This window comes from Furipterus horrens, unplaced genomic scaffold (assembly GCF_987537825.1).
Source record: "Furipterus horrens unplaced genomic scaffold, mFurHor1.1.pri manual_scaffold_21, whole genome shotgun sequence".
Taxonomy (NCBI): domain Eukaryota; kingdom Metazoa; phylum Chordata; class Mammalia; order Chiroptera; family Furipteridae; genus Furipterus; species Furipterus horrens.
In genome coordinates, this window is record NW_028327191.1 from 1,025,596 (window position 1) to 1,041,173 (window position 15,578).

Below are 15,578 nucleotides of genomic sequence, written 5' to 3' on the forward strand. Positions count from 1 at the left end.
CAATGAAAAGAAAAGCATGGAATTAAGTCATAGGTTTGTTCAAATAAATTTGGGTCCTGTTGGGAATTTAAAATTGCTGATATGGGGACTAGTTTCTACGAAGAGAATGCGTGATAGGCCCGTCACGAGGATGGAATTGGCAGTAAAGTTTTTTGTTTACTTAAACTCTGAGGAGGTGCTGCTTTTTGCTGGATTTTCACACTGAACAGTTAAGGGAATATGTACTAAAATGTAAAATGTTGCATATTTGTTGATTTACTAGTTTATGGTAGCTTGTGTTTTTATAACCCACTTACAATACAATTAAATTACACAGGTGTGGTTACTTGGAAGTAATTTGTTGGGCTGTGCACTATGATGAATACAGTTTTCTGTATGTCAGATCTGCTTGCAGAGAAAATTGTGTTAAATACATAAGGTGTAACACCTGTTTCCTAGGACAGCGTAGTAAGTACATCTCCGTGTGTACGTAGAAATGCATAGGTGACAGACGCACACAGAGCCTCCCGTACTCACAGGTGTGAACGTCAGTACTGCGCAGCTCGCTGCTGCTTCTGTCCTCTACGTTGTCATTCTAAGCCATCGTTGGGAAGAGCAGACCGAAGAGATGTTTTTCGTTGTTGTTTTTTGGGTCGTAAAATTATGAAATTAATGTAAATTGAAAGATTTGTTGATTGGACAGTGTATAAGGAGTGGAAGTTCTCAAGGTTTCAGAAAATACCTTTTGTTGTGATTGGAGCAGCTCAGTAGGTGAGTATTAGCAATGCTTTATTAGTGTGAAAACAGAAATTTCGGGAATTTTTTATGACTCTGCCTGGCTTTTTTTTTTTTTAGAATACACAAATTTCTTTCAAATGGAAGTTTCTGTAATAGCTGTTTACAATACCGGGTCCATATTTGCTTGCTCAGGATCTCAGATAAACAGAACGGGGTTCCCGTTACAACCGTTGAACAAATCCGATTCCATTTTCCAAGAGTCAAGAATGTGCTTGAACCCTGTGAGGTTTGGGGGAGACTGGAGTTGGAGGCGCAGGGTTAGGGCCTCTGTTAAGAATACAAGTGGGTGTAAGGGTTGTGGAGGGGAAGCTCACAGGTGGGCCCAGACGTGGAGTGTGGAGAGCCAAGGGGGGCCGGGCGCCCACGTGGTTAGCGGCACAGAGGGGGTTGCAGGAGCACGGGCCGGGCTGGAGCCGGAGTCGCTCCTGGACTCAGCTCCTGGCCCTCGGCATGGCCCTCCTTCCCCTCCCCCACACGGACCTGTTAGGAAGACACAAGCACGTAAGCACCGCAGTGCGTGGCCTCAGGGCCGTGCACAGTGAGGATGCCGCCTCTGCGGCGCCGTGGGAGCCAGCGGACCTCAGCAGACGGAGCGTCCTCTGCTTGTCCTCCCACCTGCAGTGTGCGGTGTAACGGCGCCTGCCTGGCGGGGCCATTGCGAGGCTTCAGTAAGTTCATAAGTGGAAGGTACACAGTTCAGTACAAAGCACTAGGGACGCACAGGGAACAGGCTTCCTTTTATTGTCGTCATTAACAGAGTGGGGTCGTGCCTTCAAATCCCCTGAGTTACCACCGCACAAGTGATTCCTGTGTTGTGTTCACTTCCCATGTTAGTTCTGTCAGTTCTCGGTGCAGGCCATACACATGTGTTTCTAATGAGGTGTTTGGGTTTTATAATCTTCTATATATTTGGTTTTTCTCGAGACCAGGTGGAGCGATATAACACTTGTCCTGAGGCCTGCGCACCCTTCAACGTTGGACATCCTCAGTTGCTCAGACACACCTAGTAGACAGCCAGGGCAAGGGGAGTGGGCCTTGTATTAAATGTGGTGCCCGGTCTGTTAGAAAAACTGGTGCGTATATTCAATGACATCACTCAACACTTAGGAAAGTTCTCACGAGAAAACAGGCTAATTTGTACTCTCCTGACTTCTCGGGAGCCTACTTATTTTGTTTGTTTATTTCTTGATTTGGGAGAGAGGAAGAGGGCAGAGAGAAGAGAACACACCGATTTGTTGTTCCTGTTGGTCGATGCTTGTCTGGGCCCTGACTGGGATCAGACCCGTAGCCGCGGCACGTCGGCGTGACGCTCTCCGCAGCTGAGCAGCCCGGCCAGGGTCCGGGGAACTGGTGTGGGCTCCGACGCCAGGGAAGGGGCTGTGTAGGCTGACACCCAGCCTGAAGGTGTGCTCTTCCCTGCAGGCTGGGCACCCACGCGTTGAACTGACCCTCTCAGAGCTCCAGGATATGGCGGCCAGGCAGCAGCAGCAAATCGAGAACCAGCAGCAGATGCTGGTAGCCAAGGTAAGTTTTAACAGCAGAGCAGGGAGCCGTCCAGCAAGTGCGTTCTTCCGCTGTGACGTTAGGCTGGGGCGAGGACGTTTTGGGTGACCCTGGTCAGTGGAACCATGCCACGGAATTCTGAAACTCCATGTCTGCGTCACCTCCTCCATAACGGTCACCGTGCAGTGTGCTGTCGCCTCCCGGAGTGGGACTGTGTCAGGGCGTCTCCCCTTGGTCCGCACACACACCAGGCCGTGGTCGGCCTTGCCCGCTGTGGCTGACAGTGGCCGGGAAAGCATGCTCTTCCTGTCACCTCCTTTCCCTGTGGCTGTTCTCTGCTGCTGGGCCAGCTCCTCCGTGCTCTAGAGGAAGCCAGCGATGCAGGCTGCGGGTGCTGGTCGTGGGCCCCACAGCCAGGGACAGCTGGTCGTCAGGGCTTCCCTGGGTGCCACCTGGCAAGGCGCTGGTCTGATTCATTATGGTGGGGGCACAGTTAGCGCTCATGGATGGACAAGTCCTGCGTTTGTTGTTGAATCTAATAGTAGGATTTAAAATTTTCCTCAATAATGGTTTAGTTGTGGATTAAAAATCAAAAGTCAGGCTCATCATCCATGCCTTCAGGAAATTATTTCGTATTGATCTTAAATGTCCTGAAGCTGCTGTCAAGAAAACATGTAAACATTGCTGCGTAGGTTCTTACTGCTTTCTCTGTAGAGAGGCTTTTTAAATTTGTTTTTATTTTTTTAATTACAGTTGACAGTCTTGTGTCAGTTTCAGGCGTACAGCATAGTGGTCGGGCGTTTATGTAACGTACGAAGGGGTCTCCCCGAAAGGCCTGGTTCCCACCGGGCGCCATGGTTACTACCGTGCCCTCGGCTAGATCCCCTGTGGTTGATGTGCGACTGCCGGTCTGTACTTCCTACCCCTCCCCTGCCCACCCAGGCCCCTGCCCCCTGCCCCCTGCCACCTGGCGACCGTCGGTGCGTTCTCTGAGGCTGTGGGCCTGTTTCTGTGGTGTTTGTTCATTTATTTTTTTTCAGATTCCACATGTAAGTGAAATCTGTAGCTTTTCTTATAACAAAATGGCCAGTCCAAATTTTTCATTTATTGGACGCCTGTGTATTTCATTGTATTATCCGCTTTTTTGTAAATATTAGGTTAAGTTGGATTTGTTTTTTAAAGTTGTCTTATAAAGTTTATTGGATTTATAAGAATAAAAAACAGCCTGGCTGGGGTGGCTCAACAGATTGAGCACCGGCCTGTGAATGGAAAGGTCACCAAATTGATTCCCAGTCGGGGCACAGGCCTGCGTTGTGGACCAGGTCCCCAGTTGGGGCGTGTGAGAGGCAACCATACACCAATGTTTCTCTCACACATTGATGTTCTCTTCTTCTCTTTCCCCCTCCCTTCCTGTCTCTCTAAAAAATAAATCTTTTAAAAAGAATAAAAACAATTAGAAGTTTAATCAAAGTATTTCATCCTGTTAATAAGACTTCTGAGTTGGAATGTACATAGTATTATATAATTATAATGTCTTCTAATTCCTTTTATTTCCTTTCCAAATACTGATCCAAGAGTATTACTGTTAAGAAAATCCTTAGGTATTTTCAGTGGTGTGAACCACAAGTCCCGCCAACTGTACCTGGCCCTCCTTCGGGGCTGCACGTGAGGCCCGCAGTCACACGGATGTGTTACGCGTGCACATGGGACCGTGAGGGTTTGGTGTGGCCTGTTACCCTGAAGGTTTGCATTCATGTTAATAGGGCAAAACTGTTGAAGAGTATTGCATGTATTTTTACTTTAGGATTGTCCTGTTCTTGTTTGACTATAAAACGTCCCAGTAGTTTTAAAGAAGCTAATCCTAAAGAAAACAAACACTTTCTGGACTGCTGATGTCACTGAACACATTAGAGGTTTATCTCCTTACTGATCACCTTACCCCTTTTCAGTAGAAGATCCCCTGCTGGTCAGGGCCCGTTTCCTTCAGGCTAAATAAGGGGCCCCTGGAAGCTGCATTGCTGCTGCAGGAAGCCTGGTCTGATGGCAGGAGCCGGACTGGGGCTGCACAGACAGGCTGAGACGGAACGCAGGCTTGCCCTCCTGCCGCTGCGAGTTCCTGCGGGAGCATTTACATGGCAGCAGCTCAGATCAGCGTGCATCAGAAACCCAGCCTCTCCCCTGCTCACACCCCTTTTCATGCCAGTCGGCTTGGCGTGGCGAGGTCTGGTGCACACAGGGCCCCTTGAGCATCCCTTTCCTGTCAACACAGGCAGTGCTGTAGAATCCACCCCAGTGCTTCTGTGTCTAAAGGAAACCGTGCACTTCAGTTTTCAAAGTGAGCTCTTCCCCTCTTCCGTCAGGAGCAGCGCCTGCATTTCCTGAAGCAGCAGGAGCGCCATCAGCAGCAGTCTGTTTCTGAAAATGAGAAACTCCAGAAATTGAAGGAGCGCGTGGAAGCCCAGGAAACCAAGCTGAAGAAGATCCGCGCCATGAGAGGGCAGGTGGACTACAGCAAAGTCATGAACGGCAACCTGTGTACGTGCGTTGGCCTAGCTCCCGCGCACTTCTGGGCACGCCAGCGTCAGATCTGGTGGAGGAGGTGCCCTGAAACTGGCTATGTCCCCTGCGTGGGAAAGGGTGGGCGGGGTTAGAGGGGGTGATCTCAGCATCTGTCATGGCCACCCTCCCCCCACTCCATGGCATGAGGGTCTGTTGTAATTAAACAGCTTAAACTTTATCTGTGTGTTAAGATAAACCATACAAATGCTCCCTTTCTATTTTTGTTGAGTTTCTCTTATTTTATTAACCCAGTTAGTGCCCACTTGATGTTACCGTGGTAACAGAGCCAGGGTCTCCTGGTGCATGGAGACCCTGGGTGGCTTGCGCATATGTGCCCTGGGCCGAGCAGATGGGCCTGTTTGCCAAGCGTAGCGATGCCACCGAGATGGGACATGGTGTGCGCATCAGTGTTCCCTCCCAAGGCTGGCCCTGGTGATGCTGGAGTGCAGTTAGATGTTTAGACATGAGGAAGGGGTCACCCCCAAAATAACAAAGCTCTGTGAGAAAAAGGCCAGTCGAGTGATGTTGTTTTCTTTCTTGGTGGGAATTGCAGCTGCTGAGATAGAGAGGTTCAGTGCCATGTTCCAGGAGAAGAAGCAGGAGGTGCAGACGGCAATCCTGAGAGTCGACCAGCTCAGCCAGCAGCTGGAAGACCTGAAGAAGGGAAAGCTGAACGGGTTCCAGCCCCACAATGGCAAGTTGGCGGGGCCGGCGGCCTTGGAGTTAAAGAGACTGTACCAGGAGCTGCAGGTAACGGTGCTGGGTGCGGCCTCTGGGCTGCGCTTCGTGTGCACTGGGGACCTCAGGGGCTGCGGCTTCGTGTGCACTGGGGACCTCAGGGGCTGCGGCTTCGTGTGCACTGGGGACCTCAGGGGCTGCAGGCGTGCTCGTGGACTCTAGGGTAGTAGTGGCGCAGACGTATTCAGGACAGAGGGGTTTTTAAAGTAGCTTTGGGCTGTAATTCACATAGCCTGCAGTTTACCCATATAAAGTACAGTTTAGTGGGTTTTGGTGTCTTCACGGAGTTCCCCATCTACCACGAGTCAGCTGTAGAACATCTTCATCGCCCCCAGAACAAAACCCACATCCCTTACCAACCCCTCAGAACCGCCCCCGCGCCCCTCCCGGCCCATGGCAATCACAGACCCCCTTCTGTCCTGTGGGTTTGCTGCTGTGGACATTGCCTGTGTGCAGGTTCATGCAACGTGTGGTTCTTTGTGACGGGCTTCTTACTTGGTGTTTTCCGCGCAGAGGTTCACTACAGAATTCAGCTGGCAATACAAGGAACCAGGGAAGGATTAAGCTTTAGGTGACATCGAAGGTCTCTGTGTAACTGAGGAGACAGATGCCTGTTGTAGACCCTTGTCTCAGTCAGCGAGGGCTGCTGTACCAGAGCCCTGTAGTCTGGGGGCTTCTCCCACAAAGCTCAGGTCCCACGGTCCTGGAGCCTGGAGGTCAAGATCAGGGCGCTGGCAGGTTCGGTTCCGCTGGGGGGCCAGGGGACGGGGTCACCTTCTTGCTGTTTCCTCACGGCTCTGGTTTCTCTTCTTATAAGGACACTTATAAGAAGAACCCCACTATGGGGTCCCATCCTCGTGACCTCATTGAAGCCAAGTTACCTCCCAAGGGCCCCACCTCCCAATACCATGGCAGCTGAGGCTCCCGTGTCAGAGTTTGGGAGGACGCAGACCGCCAGACGTCTGCTCCTCAGCAGGCACCGCCCGGCAGGGCTTTCCCAGGCTGGCAGCAAGTTTGCAGTCCATTAGCACTTGGCAGGGGAAGTAGGGTGTCATTTTATGAAATGAGAACGTTTAATTACAGAAGGAAAAATCACTTTTCGCTGCTGTTGCCTTCTGTAACATAAATGTATAGAAATAAAATACAAGAATGTACAACTTTTAACATTTTAAGCAGTTAAAAAGTGGGGGGTGTTTAAGGTTTTGTTGGTGAGGTGTGATGAATGTACTATATATTTATTTATTTTCAACTGTTTGGACTGCGGTCTCGGTTTAAAAGCACGTGCCCCCGTCTGCAGCCCGCGTGCAGTGCGTGCGCTGGCCAACGCGAGCACCAAGGAGTGGAGCGCTGCAGAGCCCGCCTTCTGCACGCGCTGCACTGCTTTCCAGGCTCTGTCCCTTTCCGAGTGCTGCTCGCAGCCTGCTGCAATGGTAGAACGTCCGGTTTGGTGACGTAGGCCCTCCCTTGTGAGCTCACCACTGCCTCTGCAGGGAGGTGCCTCATTCGGTGGGCTGGATGGGGTGACGCAGATGCCTGTCCTTAGGTCCCTAGGGATGTGTTCAGGACACTTGCCACTAAAGTGCCATTCCCCAGGACTGTGATCATGGTCCCTATAGTCATTGGTGCCTGTCATTCATTACGCTTAGAAGAGGACATGAGTTTGTAGATGTTTGCTCTCGGTTCTGTGATAAACGTGCCCTGACTTCATCTGTGCCACACTCGTAATTATTCAGTGCATGGCAGCAGTGTGTATATGTAAATACACTAAGAACTCAGTTATTTTAAGAAGCGTAATTGGTACAAAATAGGGGAAGTTAAGAATAATATAGGAAAGGGTGAAGCCAAAGAACTTACATGCACGACCCATGGACATGGACTACGGGGGGTCGGATTGCTGGGGGAGAGGGGGGTACTAGGCAGAGGGGAGCAAAGGGGGAAGAATTGGAACTACTGTAACAGCATAATCAATAAAATATACTTTAAAAAATAAAAAATAAACTTTAAAAAAATATATATTTTTTTTTTTAGAGAAGGGGGAAGGAAAAGAAAGGGAGAGAAACATCAACGTGTGGTTGCCTCTCGTGTGCCCCCAACTGGGGACCTGGCCCACAACCGAGGCCTGTGCCCTGACTGGGGATCAAACCAGTAACCCTTCAGTTCACAGACGCTCAATCCACTGAGCCTCACCAGCCAGGCCAATTTTTCCTTTTTTAAGTTTCCCTGGTGACAAGAATTTGACTGTTTAATTAATGCAAGTCATAGAAGTCGTACTTTCTATTTCGTAGATTCGTAACCAGCTTAACCAGGAGCAGAATTCAAAACTGCAGCAGCAGAAGGAACTTTTAAATAAGCGCAACATGGAGGTGGCCATGATGGACAAGCGCATCAGCGAGCTGCGTGAGCGTCTCTACGGGAAGAAAATCCAGGCACGTGGGGAAGGAAGTGTCTCTGTGAGATAAGCTACTGCCGATGGTTCGGCCCCACATTGTACATCTTCGCTGTAATGGCATTTTCCCCTTCCGCCCAGATGAGAAAGCATAGATGTCCCCGAACCATAAACACAGCAGGAGAAGACAGTTCTGTAGGCATTTGTTTCCTGCCATCTGGGTCTAGAATCAGCCACCCCCGTGGGCGCCCCGAGCTGTTCCTGGCCCCCCACCTACTGTGCGAGGCTGTCCCTTCTCCACTGGAGCACTGGCCTTGGAGTCCCAGCACAGGGCTGGGCCCCATGCTGCCATTTGAAGCTAGGTCACTGAGGCAGATTCCTTGACCTTGTGTGGCCTCGTGCCCTTGCAGTGAATTGGTTTGTCTTACCTGCCCCAGGGATCATCGTGAAGTTTCCTAGCGAGAACCTAGGTGGAAGGGCTTTGTGAGCTCTTGAGCAAAGTTGTGTGAAGCGGTTAGTGCTTTTTTAGAAAATCTTTATTTGGTATTTTGAATTTCAAAGGTAATAAATGCTCATTGAAAAAAGTTAAAATAGTACAGAGATATTTAAAGGAAAATGTGAAAGTCCCTTCCACCCTGTTCTCATTTTTGAGGGATGATAGTTGTTCATGGGTCTAGCCTTTTGTTAATACAGATAGAAGGTATTTAATTGAAATGGAATTGTAGGAATTATATTGTTCATACTGTTCAGAACCTAGGCTTTTTAAAAAAAACTGCAGCACAGGTATCTTTCCAGGTCATTACCCCACCCCCTTGGTAACTGGTGTATTGTACTCCACGCCCCAGCCCTGCTTTGGAGCAGGTGCTCCCAAGTCTGGCTGTTGCTCTCAGTGCTTCTGTGCCCGCGTGCGAGGCTGAGAGCTGGGGCGAGGTTCATCAGGGATGTTATGCGCTGTCTTTGGCTGGAAGGGGTGCTCCCCACTGGTGAAGCTCGGGGTGTGCGGGAAGCAGAGCCCGAGTCAGAGCTGGTTGGCATGCTGCCCTCGGGGATGGAGCTTGTAGCAGGTACCCGGCCGGCTGGGACACGGCTCCCAAAGTTGCCTGTCCACACGCAGCACGTGGGGTTTTCATGGTTTGACAAGTGTCCTTGTCGGCTTCTGCAGCTCTGAGGGTGGATCTCAGGAGGGCTGGTGTAGGCTGCTGGGGCTTTGCCTGGTGCGCTGGGGTAGGGGGTGCTGGGGGAAGAGGCGGGCTGCCCGTGCTGTGGCTGGTGCGCTTAAGGGTCTCAGGTGACAGCCTCTTATTTACAGGCTCTGCTTTTTTGAGCAAAGAACTCAGAGGTCAGTGGTTCACCCGTGTAACTATGATCACAGGTCGCGGTTTCCCCTTGACCTCGATGAGCAGCACAGAGGCTGTGGGAGGGCACACGGCCCCCTCTCTGTGCTGCAGCCTAACACCCTTCCCCCCAGCCTCCCTGGCAGGTCCCTGAGAAACAGAGCCCACGGATGGCCCTGGCTGGTGTGACTCAGTTGGTTGGAGTGTCCTCCTGTAAGCTAAAAGGTTGCAGGTTCAGTCCCTGGTCAGAGGTGCATGAGAGGCAACCGATGGAAAAGAACTGCCAAAGGATGTGTGTGTAAGGAGAGAGCGATGGGTCGCTTTAGGGATTGGGTCCCACCGTGGTGGAGGCCGCAGCCTAGAGACCCAGGGACCCGACCCCGTGGCTAGAGTGTGAGGGCTGTCTGCCCGCGGGACTCCCTCCTCCTCAGAGACCGCAGGCTCCATCTGTTTACCGCAGAAACTTGCAGGCTGTTCCTCATAAGGTCTTCAGCTGACTGGGTGAGGCCCACCGCACGGTGGAGGGCAGTCTGCATTGCTCAGAGTCTGCTGATGTACACATTCATCTCACCCACGAGGGTCCTCACAGCAGCATCTGTCTAGATGTGTTTGTCCCAGTGTGCGCTGACACCGAGAGCCACCCGTCACCATCGCGAGTGGCCAGGGGGTGTTACTCTGTGCATCCCACGCGGTGCCTCGGGCGTCACTCCTTGAAGACGTCAGTGCTTCTGCAGGGATGTGTCGCCACCCATAGGTCCCAGGCACCTTTCAGCAACTGCCAGAGTCATGGGCCCTCTCCCCAAAATGACACGCTTGTGTAGGCAGAGTTTTGCAAACAATTGCAGGAGGTTGAAGATTTCTCATGGGGACCCCTCAGGGGTCAGTGGTCCTCTAGTTGCAGCCCTCTTAGGGACTCTGGTGCTGCTGAGCGGTGCTGTGTGACAGTGTTACTGGCCCTGGCCGGGTGTCCTTGCTGAGCACCAACGGCACAGCCACCTTCAGGGAACTGGCCAGGTTCTGACCTGGTTCCGGGCCCTGCCACTCATCCAGGCCTCACAGTAACCCTTATCCTGACGTTATGGGCCTGGGCCCAGAGGTTCAGAGAGGTCAAGTCACTCACTTGAGGCAGCACAGCAAGTACATGGCAGAGCAGGATTAGGAGCCAGGCTTAGAGCCCAGGCTTAGATTGCTGCCTCTGGGGAAGGGGAGCATCCTGGTGGTGAGAGGGCTCCACAGGTGGGAGTGTCCTGGGAAGCAGCCCCTGGACAGTGGTGTGACGAGAGAGCGTTGCTCGTGAAACTGCGGTCGAGGCCCTTCCTAGAGTCTCGCCCTTTTCAACGCTCGTCTTCCAGGTTGACAGGGCTGCCTCAGCAGAGCTGAGTGAGCGAGCAGTTCAGGTTTCGGAGGATGTTAACTCTCGCTTCTTCCCGTTTTGCAGCTGAGCCGCGTGAATGGCGCGTCATCACCACAGTCACCCCTGAGCACCCCTGGTAGGGTGGCTGCAGTGGGGCCTTACATCCAGGTCCCCAGCACCGGCAGCTACTCATCCCCAGGGGACCCTATCAAGCCCCAGTCTCTCACGGTTGCTGCAGGGGCTGCCCATGGAAGGTCCAAACCTGGTAAGTGGCCAGACCCCTCCTGGGAAGTGAGCCGGAGGCAGCCATGGGGCAGCATCCTTGTAGGGGGTCCCCTCATGCACCCTCAGTCTCCCCCAGGCACCGTGGTCTGGGCACCCTTGGGAGCTGTGTGCTACCACAGTGACTGTCCCATAAACAGAGCGCTATGGCCAGTCTCTCCTTTCCCCGCTCAGCGAGTCCTCGTCGGTCAGAAAGTCCACAGGCTGTCCCTTTGGCCTTGGCCACTGATGTGTGCGGTGTGACTGGCCTCGGGCCTCGATAGCGCGGTGCTGGCGCTCGCTCTCCTGATGGAGTGCCCGCAGTGACCCGCTTCCCAGCCGCTGCGGCAGGTTCTCCATGGAGACTGTCCCCTTCCTCAGGGGGAGGCAGCTGGTTTTAAACCGATGTGGCGGAGAGCGGGGCTGCTTTGCAGGAGGACCTCCGTTTTGACCGGGGTAGACACAGCCCCTTAACTCCTAGTCACGGAGTGCAGGTCGGAACGCTGCTGCGTCCCTTCATTGATGACAGCAGTCCTGAGGACTGGCCTGGGTCACGCTGGGGGTCATCTGTCAGGACTGTGGGTAGGTCGGTGCAGCCTGTTGTCTGCTGGCTTCCTGTCCTCCCACGGGGCCCTGCTCCGAGCAGCCATACCCACTGCCCATGCTGTGGGGCTCGGGCTCCTTCTGACCTTGAGGCAGGAGGCGACCCAGTCCTCGGGCCCCGGACGAGTCTCAGCAGCCCGCGGTGGACTGGTCCCGTGAGCCTCTCGTAGCAGTCTCCTCTGATGAGCTGTAGTTTCCCGTGCGAGCCACCCTGCAGTGGGGCAGAGGCGGACGTTCACCCTGGCAGATAGTCGGCACAGCCGGGCGCTTCCCTGCCACCTTCATCGTGACCCTTCCCACACGGGGCATGTCTCCCACGCCCCTCTTCTCAGGGGTCTGCTGGGCCACCTCTCGGGGGTGCAGGGAGAAGACACCCTCACAGGGCCGCAGGAACGTGTCCTCCACAAGTTCCGCACTAGCCTTGGTCTTTCCCCTGTGCTGGGAGGTGAGAGCGCAGGAAACAGGGGTCACCCCGACTCTGGGGGCAAAATCTTGGCCCAGATGTGGATCTGGGGGAAGAAACTGCCTTGGTGGGGACACTAACCCTGCTGTTGGCTGTTCTGGTTCCGTGTCACACAGATGGCCATGGTAACCCCAGAGTGACCAGCTCATGGACAGTGTCAGACCTGGACGTTGGGCCGGACCACGGCTCCACGCAGCCCTCTGCTCAGCTGTCCACGAAGTGTATGTTGGCCGGCAGGCCCAGTGGGAAGTGCCGCTCCTCTGATGCTGCTCAATCACAGTCGCTCTTTTTCCAAACCGAGAAAGGGGTGCTCATTGCATGTAGGCTTGAGTGGTGCCCCAGGATCACGCGTGTCCCTTCACCAGACAGCGTGAGGTCTGAGCTGGGCCACACACTCCGGATGGGACTCGGTAGGGCTTGAGCCACAGCGGCACAGCCAGGCTGGTTTGGGTTATTTTTCCCAAATTAAGGTGATGTCCTGAGTCCATTGTGAGGCTTTAAATGTTACCTTCAGTACAAGCATCTCCATACTTGAAGATAATTGTCCCTTTATAATAAAAATAAGTGGCCTCCCTCCTGTACGTTCTGTCTTACCCTGAAGAAAATTCCTGGTCCCTTCTTGGCCCTTCTGTGGCTACTTCCCACCAAACCTGTTTGACACGGGATTTCAGGAGCCGCTGGAGGGCCATGTGCCTGTGGCCCTGACGGAGAGCACAGGAAGCCCACCCCTGTGGCTGCAGTGGCTCTGTCACCCCGTCAGCCTGAGTTTCCACCCTGGTGCGCCCAGTGTGCCTGCAGTTTCTGGCCTCAAATAGGCTGACAGGCCACCCCAAGTGAGGCAACGTCAGACTGGGGACCTGGACCGCCTGGGCAGGGCCCTGCATCTGCCTGGAGCCTGGGTGGCAGGAGGGACAGGAACCAGGACCTCCTGTTCCTGTCAGGGCTCAGACAGTCCCCCGTGTGGCTGGTGGCTGAGCACTCTCCACTCCCCCGCGCCTAGCCTGTGTGGAGAGAAAGCAGCCAGAGGTGAGCTGGGCACCACATGCTTTGCCTCCCTTTGTCAGTTTGGAAAATGCTCTGTCAAAATGTGGCTTCTTGGCGGCTTTCCTGAAAACAGGGCTGACTTGGCTTTCTGATCAGTGCAGCGGAGTAGGGCCTGCCTCTCCCATCAGTGGGACCTGGCACAGCCTCCTGGGATCATGCGCTGTTATAGGGGACAGAATTTTCTAACAGCTTAAAGTTGAATTTTCCTCTTCATACTGCAAGAAGTACAGGTCAAACCTGTTACAAAGTCAAAAGAAAAACCTTTATCGGTGTGTGTCAATGTATTTGTGAGTAGTGTTTGAACATAAGTGCCAGAGCTTATTTTATTCATTGCTGTTGATGTCATGGGTTTGACCTGTATTTGATTGAGGGCTGAGGATGTTTCTCCAACCCCTGGCCCCCCGCTGGCTTGGCCGTGGCTGGAGCCTGCACACTGGGAGCCGTGTGGGCGCTGGCAAGTCCTCGCCTGCAGAGGGCCCTTGGTGCTGCTGGGCGAGCTGGTGTGCGGGAGGGGCGGGCGGCGCCTGGGCAGTGCCACTCTGTCAGAATGCCGTGTCCCAAAGGTGATCTTCCTTTCTGACATGGCCCCTCTTACGTGGGCTGATCTGATTCAGGACAAGGGTTACTGAAATTCTGTGTTCTTTTCAAGCTAATGACGGAAACTGGCCAACGCTGAAACAAAACGTCAGCCCTTCCGTGAAGCCGACGCCACTGGCCAGTGCGGACTGGAAGGACCCGAGCGTGGAAGGGCCTCTCAGGCAGGGCACCGTTCCCGGCCAGCCTGTGCCCTTGTCAGCTCTGGGAGCTGCAGAGAAGCTGGTAGGCCGTGTGTCCCGGACCCTGTAACACCCCCCCCCCCCCCGACCATGTCCCTGTCTGGGCCTCATCTTCCCTTCAGGGCAGGAGGTGCCGAGTTCAGGTGCTCCCCTTAGTGTCCAGCCGTGCCTGGTCTGCAGGGGCTCGTGGGCCCTGAGCACCAAGCAGTGTGTCAGCAGAAAGGCCTCCAGTCAGGGCTGTCCCGCTCGGGACGGGTGGCTGTCCCACTCGGGACGGGTGGCTGCCCCACTGTGTGTGATCCCCGCAGTGCCCTGTGCCTGGCCATGGCCAGTTTGAAGGATGACAGGTCTTACTTTGTGTTCTCTGTGACTGGATGGAAAGATGCTTAATTTTTCAAAGGATGACTTTATTTTTCTCCTGAACGTCTAAATCCAGGGCCTGGAGACGGGTAAACTGCCGCCGCCTGTTCCCGCTGTCAGCAGGCAGCCGCCTCCGAGCTGTGGGACGTACCCCAGTGCTGCGCCCATGGGTCCGGGGTCAACGAACTCCCTGGAGAGGAGGAAGGAGGGCAGCCTGCCCAGGCCCGGCGCAGGCCCGCCCGGTCGGCAGAAGCCCGGACCGCTGCCCACTGTCGGCAGTTCCCACCAGCCGGGCTCCTCCCAGCAGATTCAGCAGAGGATTTCCGTGCCACCAAGCCCCACATACCCACCAGCAGGGCCACCTGCATTTCCTGCCGGAGACGGCAAACCTGACCTCCCTCTGACTGTGGCCATTAGGCCCTTCCTGGCTGACAAAGGGTCAAGGCCACAGTCCCCCAGGAAAGGGCCCCAGACAGTGAATTCGAGCTCCATATACTCCGTGTACCTCCAGCAAGCTGCACCGCCTAGGAGTTACCAGCCGGCGGCCCACGGCACCGCAACCAAGGCCGTTAAAGCAGGTACGGTGGGTTTGTGCTCTCCTCTTGGGGCCCGGAGGTTACACCTTTACTTAAGTGCCAACCTGTGTCCTCACATTGGGGCCATGAGCTCCACAGGGTTAAGCTTGAGTCCTGCATAAGGCAAGGCCTGGGTGTCGTGGGGACTGGAGCTAATGGATGAGCAATGGCGGATGGGCGCAAAGAGGGCTCGTGTGGCTGCATGGTCACAGCTCTGGCCTCCTGTCCCAGCGCCCAGGTGTTTCAGTGCCAAGGAGGTGAGACCTGGGGGTGTCCTCTTTCTCCTGCTTCATGGGGACTGGTGCATAAGCTATCTTGGGGAGCTTGTGTAGGGGCTCTGCCGACACCTGCCGTGGCTGAGCCAGATCCCTGGGGTGACAATGCGGAGGAGTGTCTGCTGCTTTGGGCACCTCCACCAGAGCCTGCAAGGGAGGACAGCCCTGACTGGGGTGAAGGGAGGTCGACCCTGGTGGCCAAGGCGATCTCGGAAGAGGGGTCAGAGAGCGGGGCCGAGTTCCACACCTGCCGAGGCCCGTGGCGCTTCTGACACAGGTGGCAGGGTCTGCGCATTGGATGTGGGCAAGGTTTCCGCAGACATTCTTGAGTGTGGGCTGCAGCCTCCAGACTCATTGTTCAGGCACTCCTGCAGCTGCCTGGCCGCCCCGTGCCCAGGAGCCTGGAGGCTGCTCTCTGGCCCATGCTGGGAGAGGCCAAAACCCTTCTCTAGAGCCCTGGGCCCCCAGGTGGCCCTCCTTTCTGACTTGGCCAGTGCTTCATCCTGCTACCCTTAGTCCAAGGGTCAGACACACACTCAGAGGTGACGTCCTTCTCCTTGGCCAGAAAAC

The 15,578-nt window shown here is 54.4% G+C and overlaps 1 protein-coding gene across 1 annotated transcript in view; it reads left to right on the forward strand.

Moving 5' to 3' along the window:
* PPP1R13B (protein phosphatase 1 regulatory subunit 13B) overlaps positions 1-15,578 on the forward strand; it is a 66,181-nt gene that overhangs the window by 46,087 nt on the left and 4,516 nt on the right. Inside the window, exons 5-12 of the mRNA XM_090265540.1 lie at positions 2,200-2,301; positions 4,641-4,815; positions 5,393-5,589; positions 7,863-8,027; positions 10,736-10,916; positions 12,095-12,199; positions 13,672-13,841; positions 14,235-14,736. Coding sequence (XP_090121666.1) covers positions 2,200-2,301; positions 4,641-4,815; positions 5,393-5,589; positions 7,863-8,027; positions 10,736-10,916; positions 12,095-12,199; positions 13,672-13,841; positions 14,235-14,736 — 1,597 coding nt within the window. The remainder of the gene's footprint in view (positions 1-2,199; positions 2,302-4,640; positions 4,816-5,392; positions 5,590-7,862; positions 8,028-10,735; positions 10,917-12,094; positions 12,200-13,671; positions 13,842-14,234; positions 14,737-15,578) is intronic.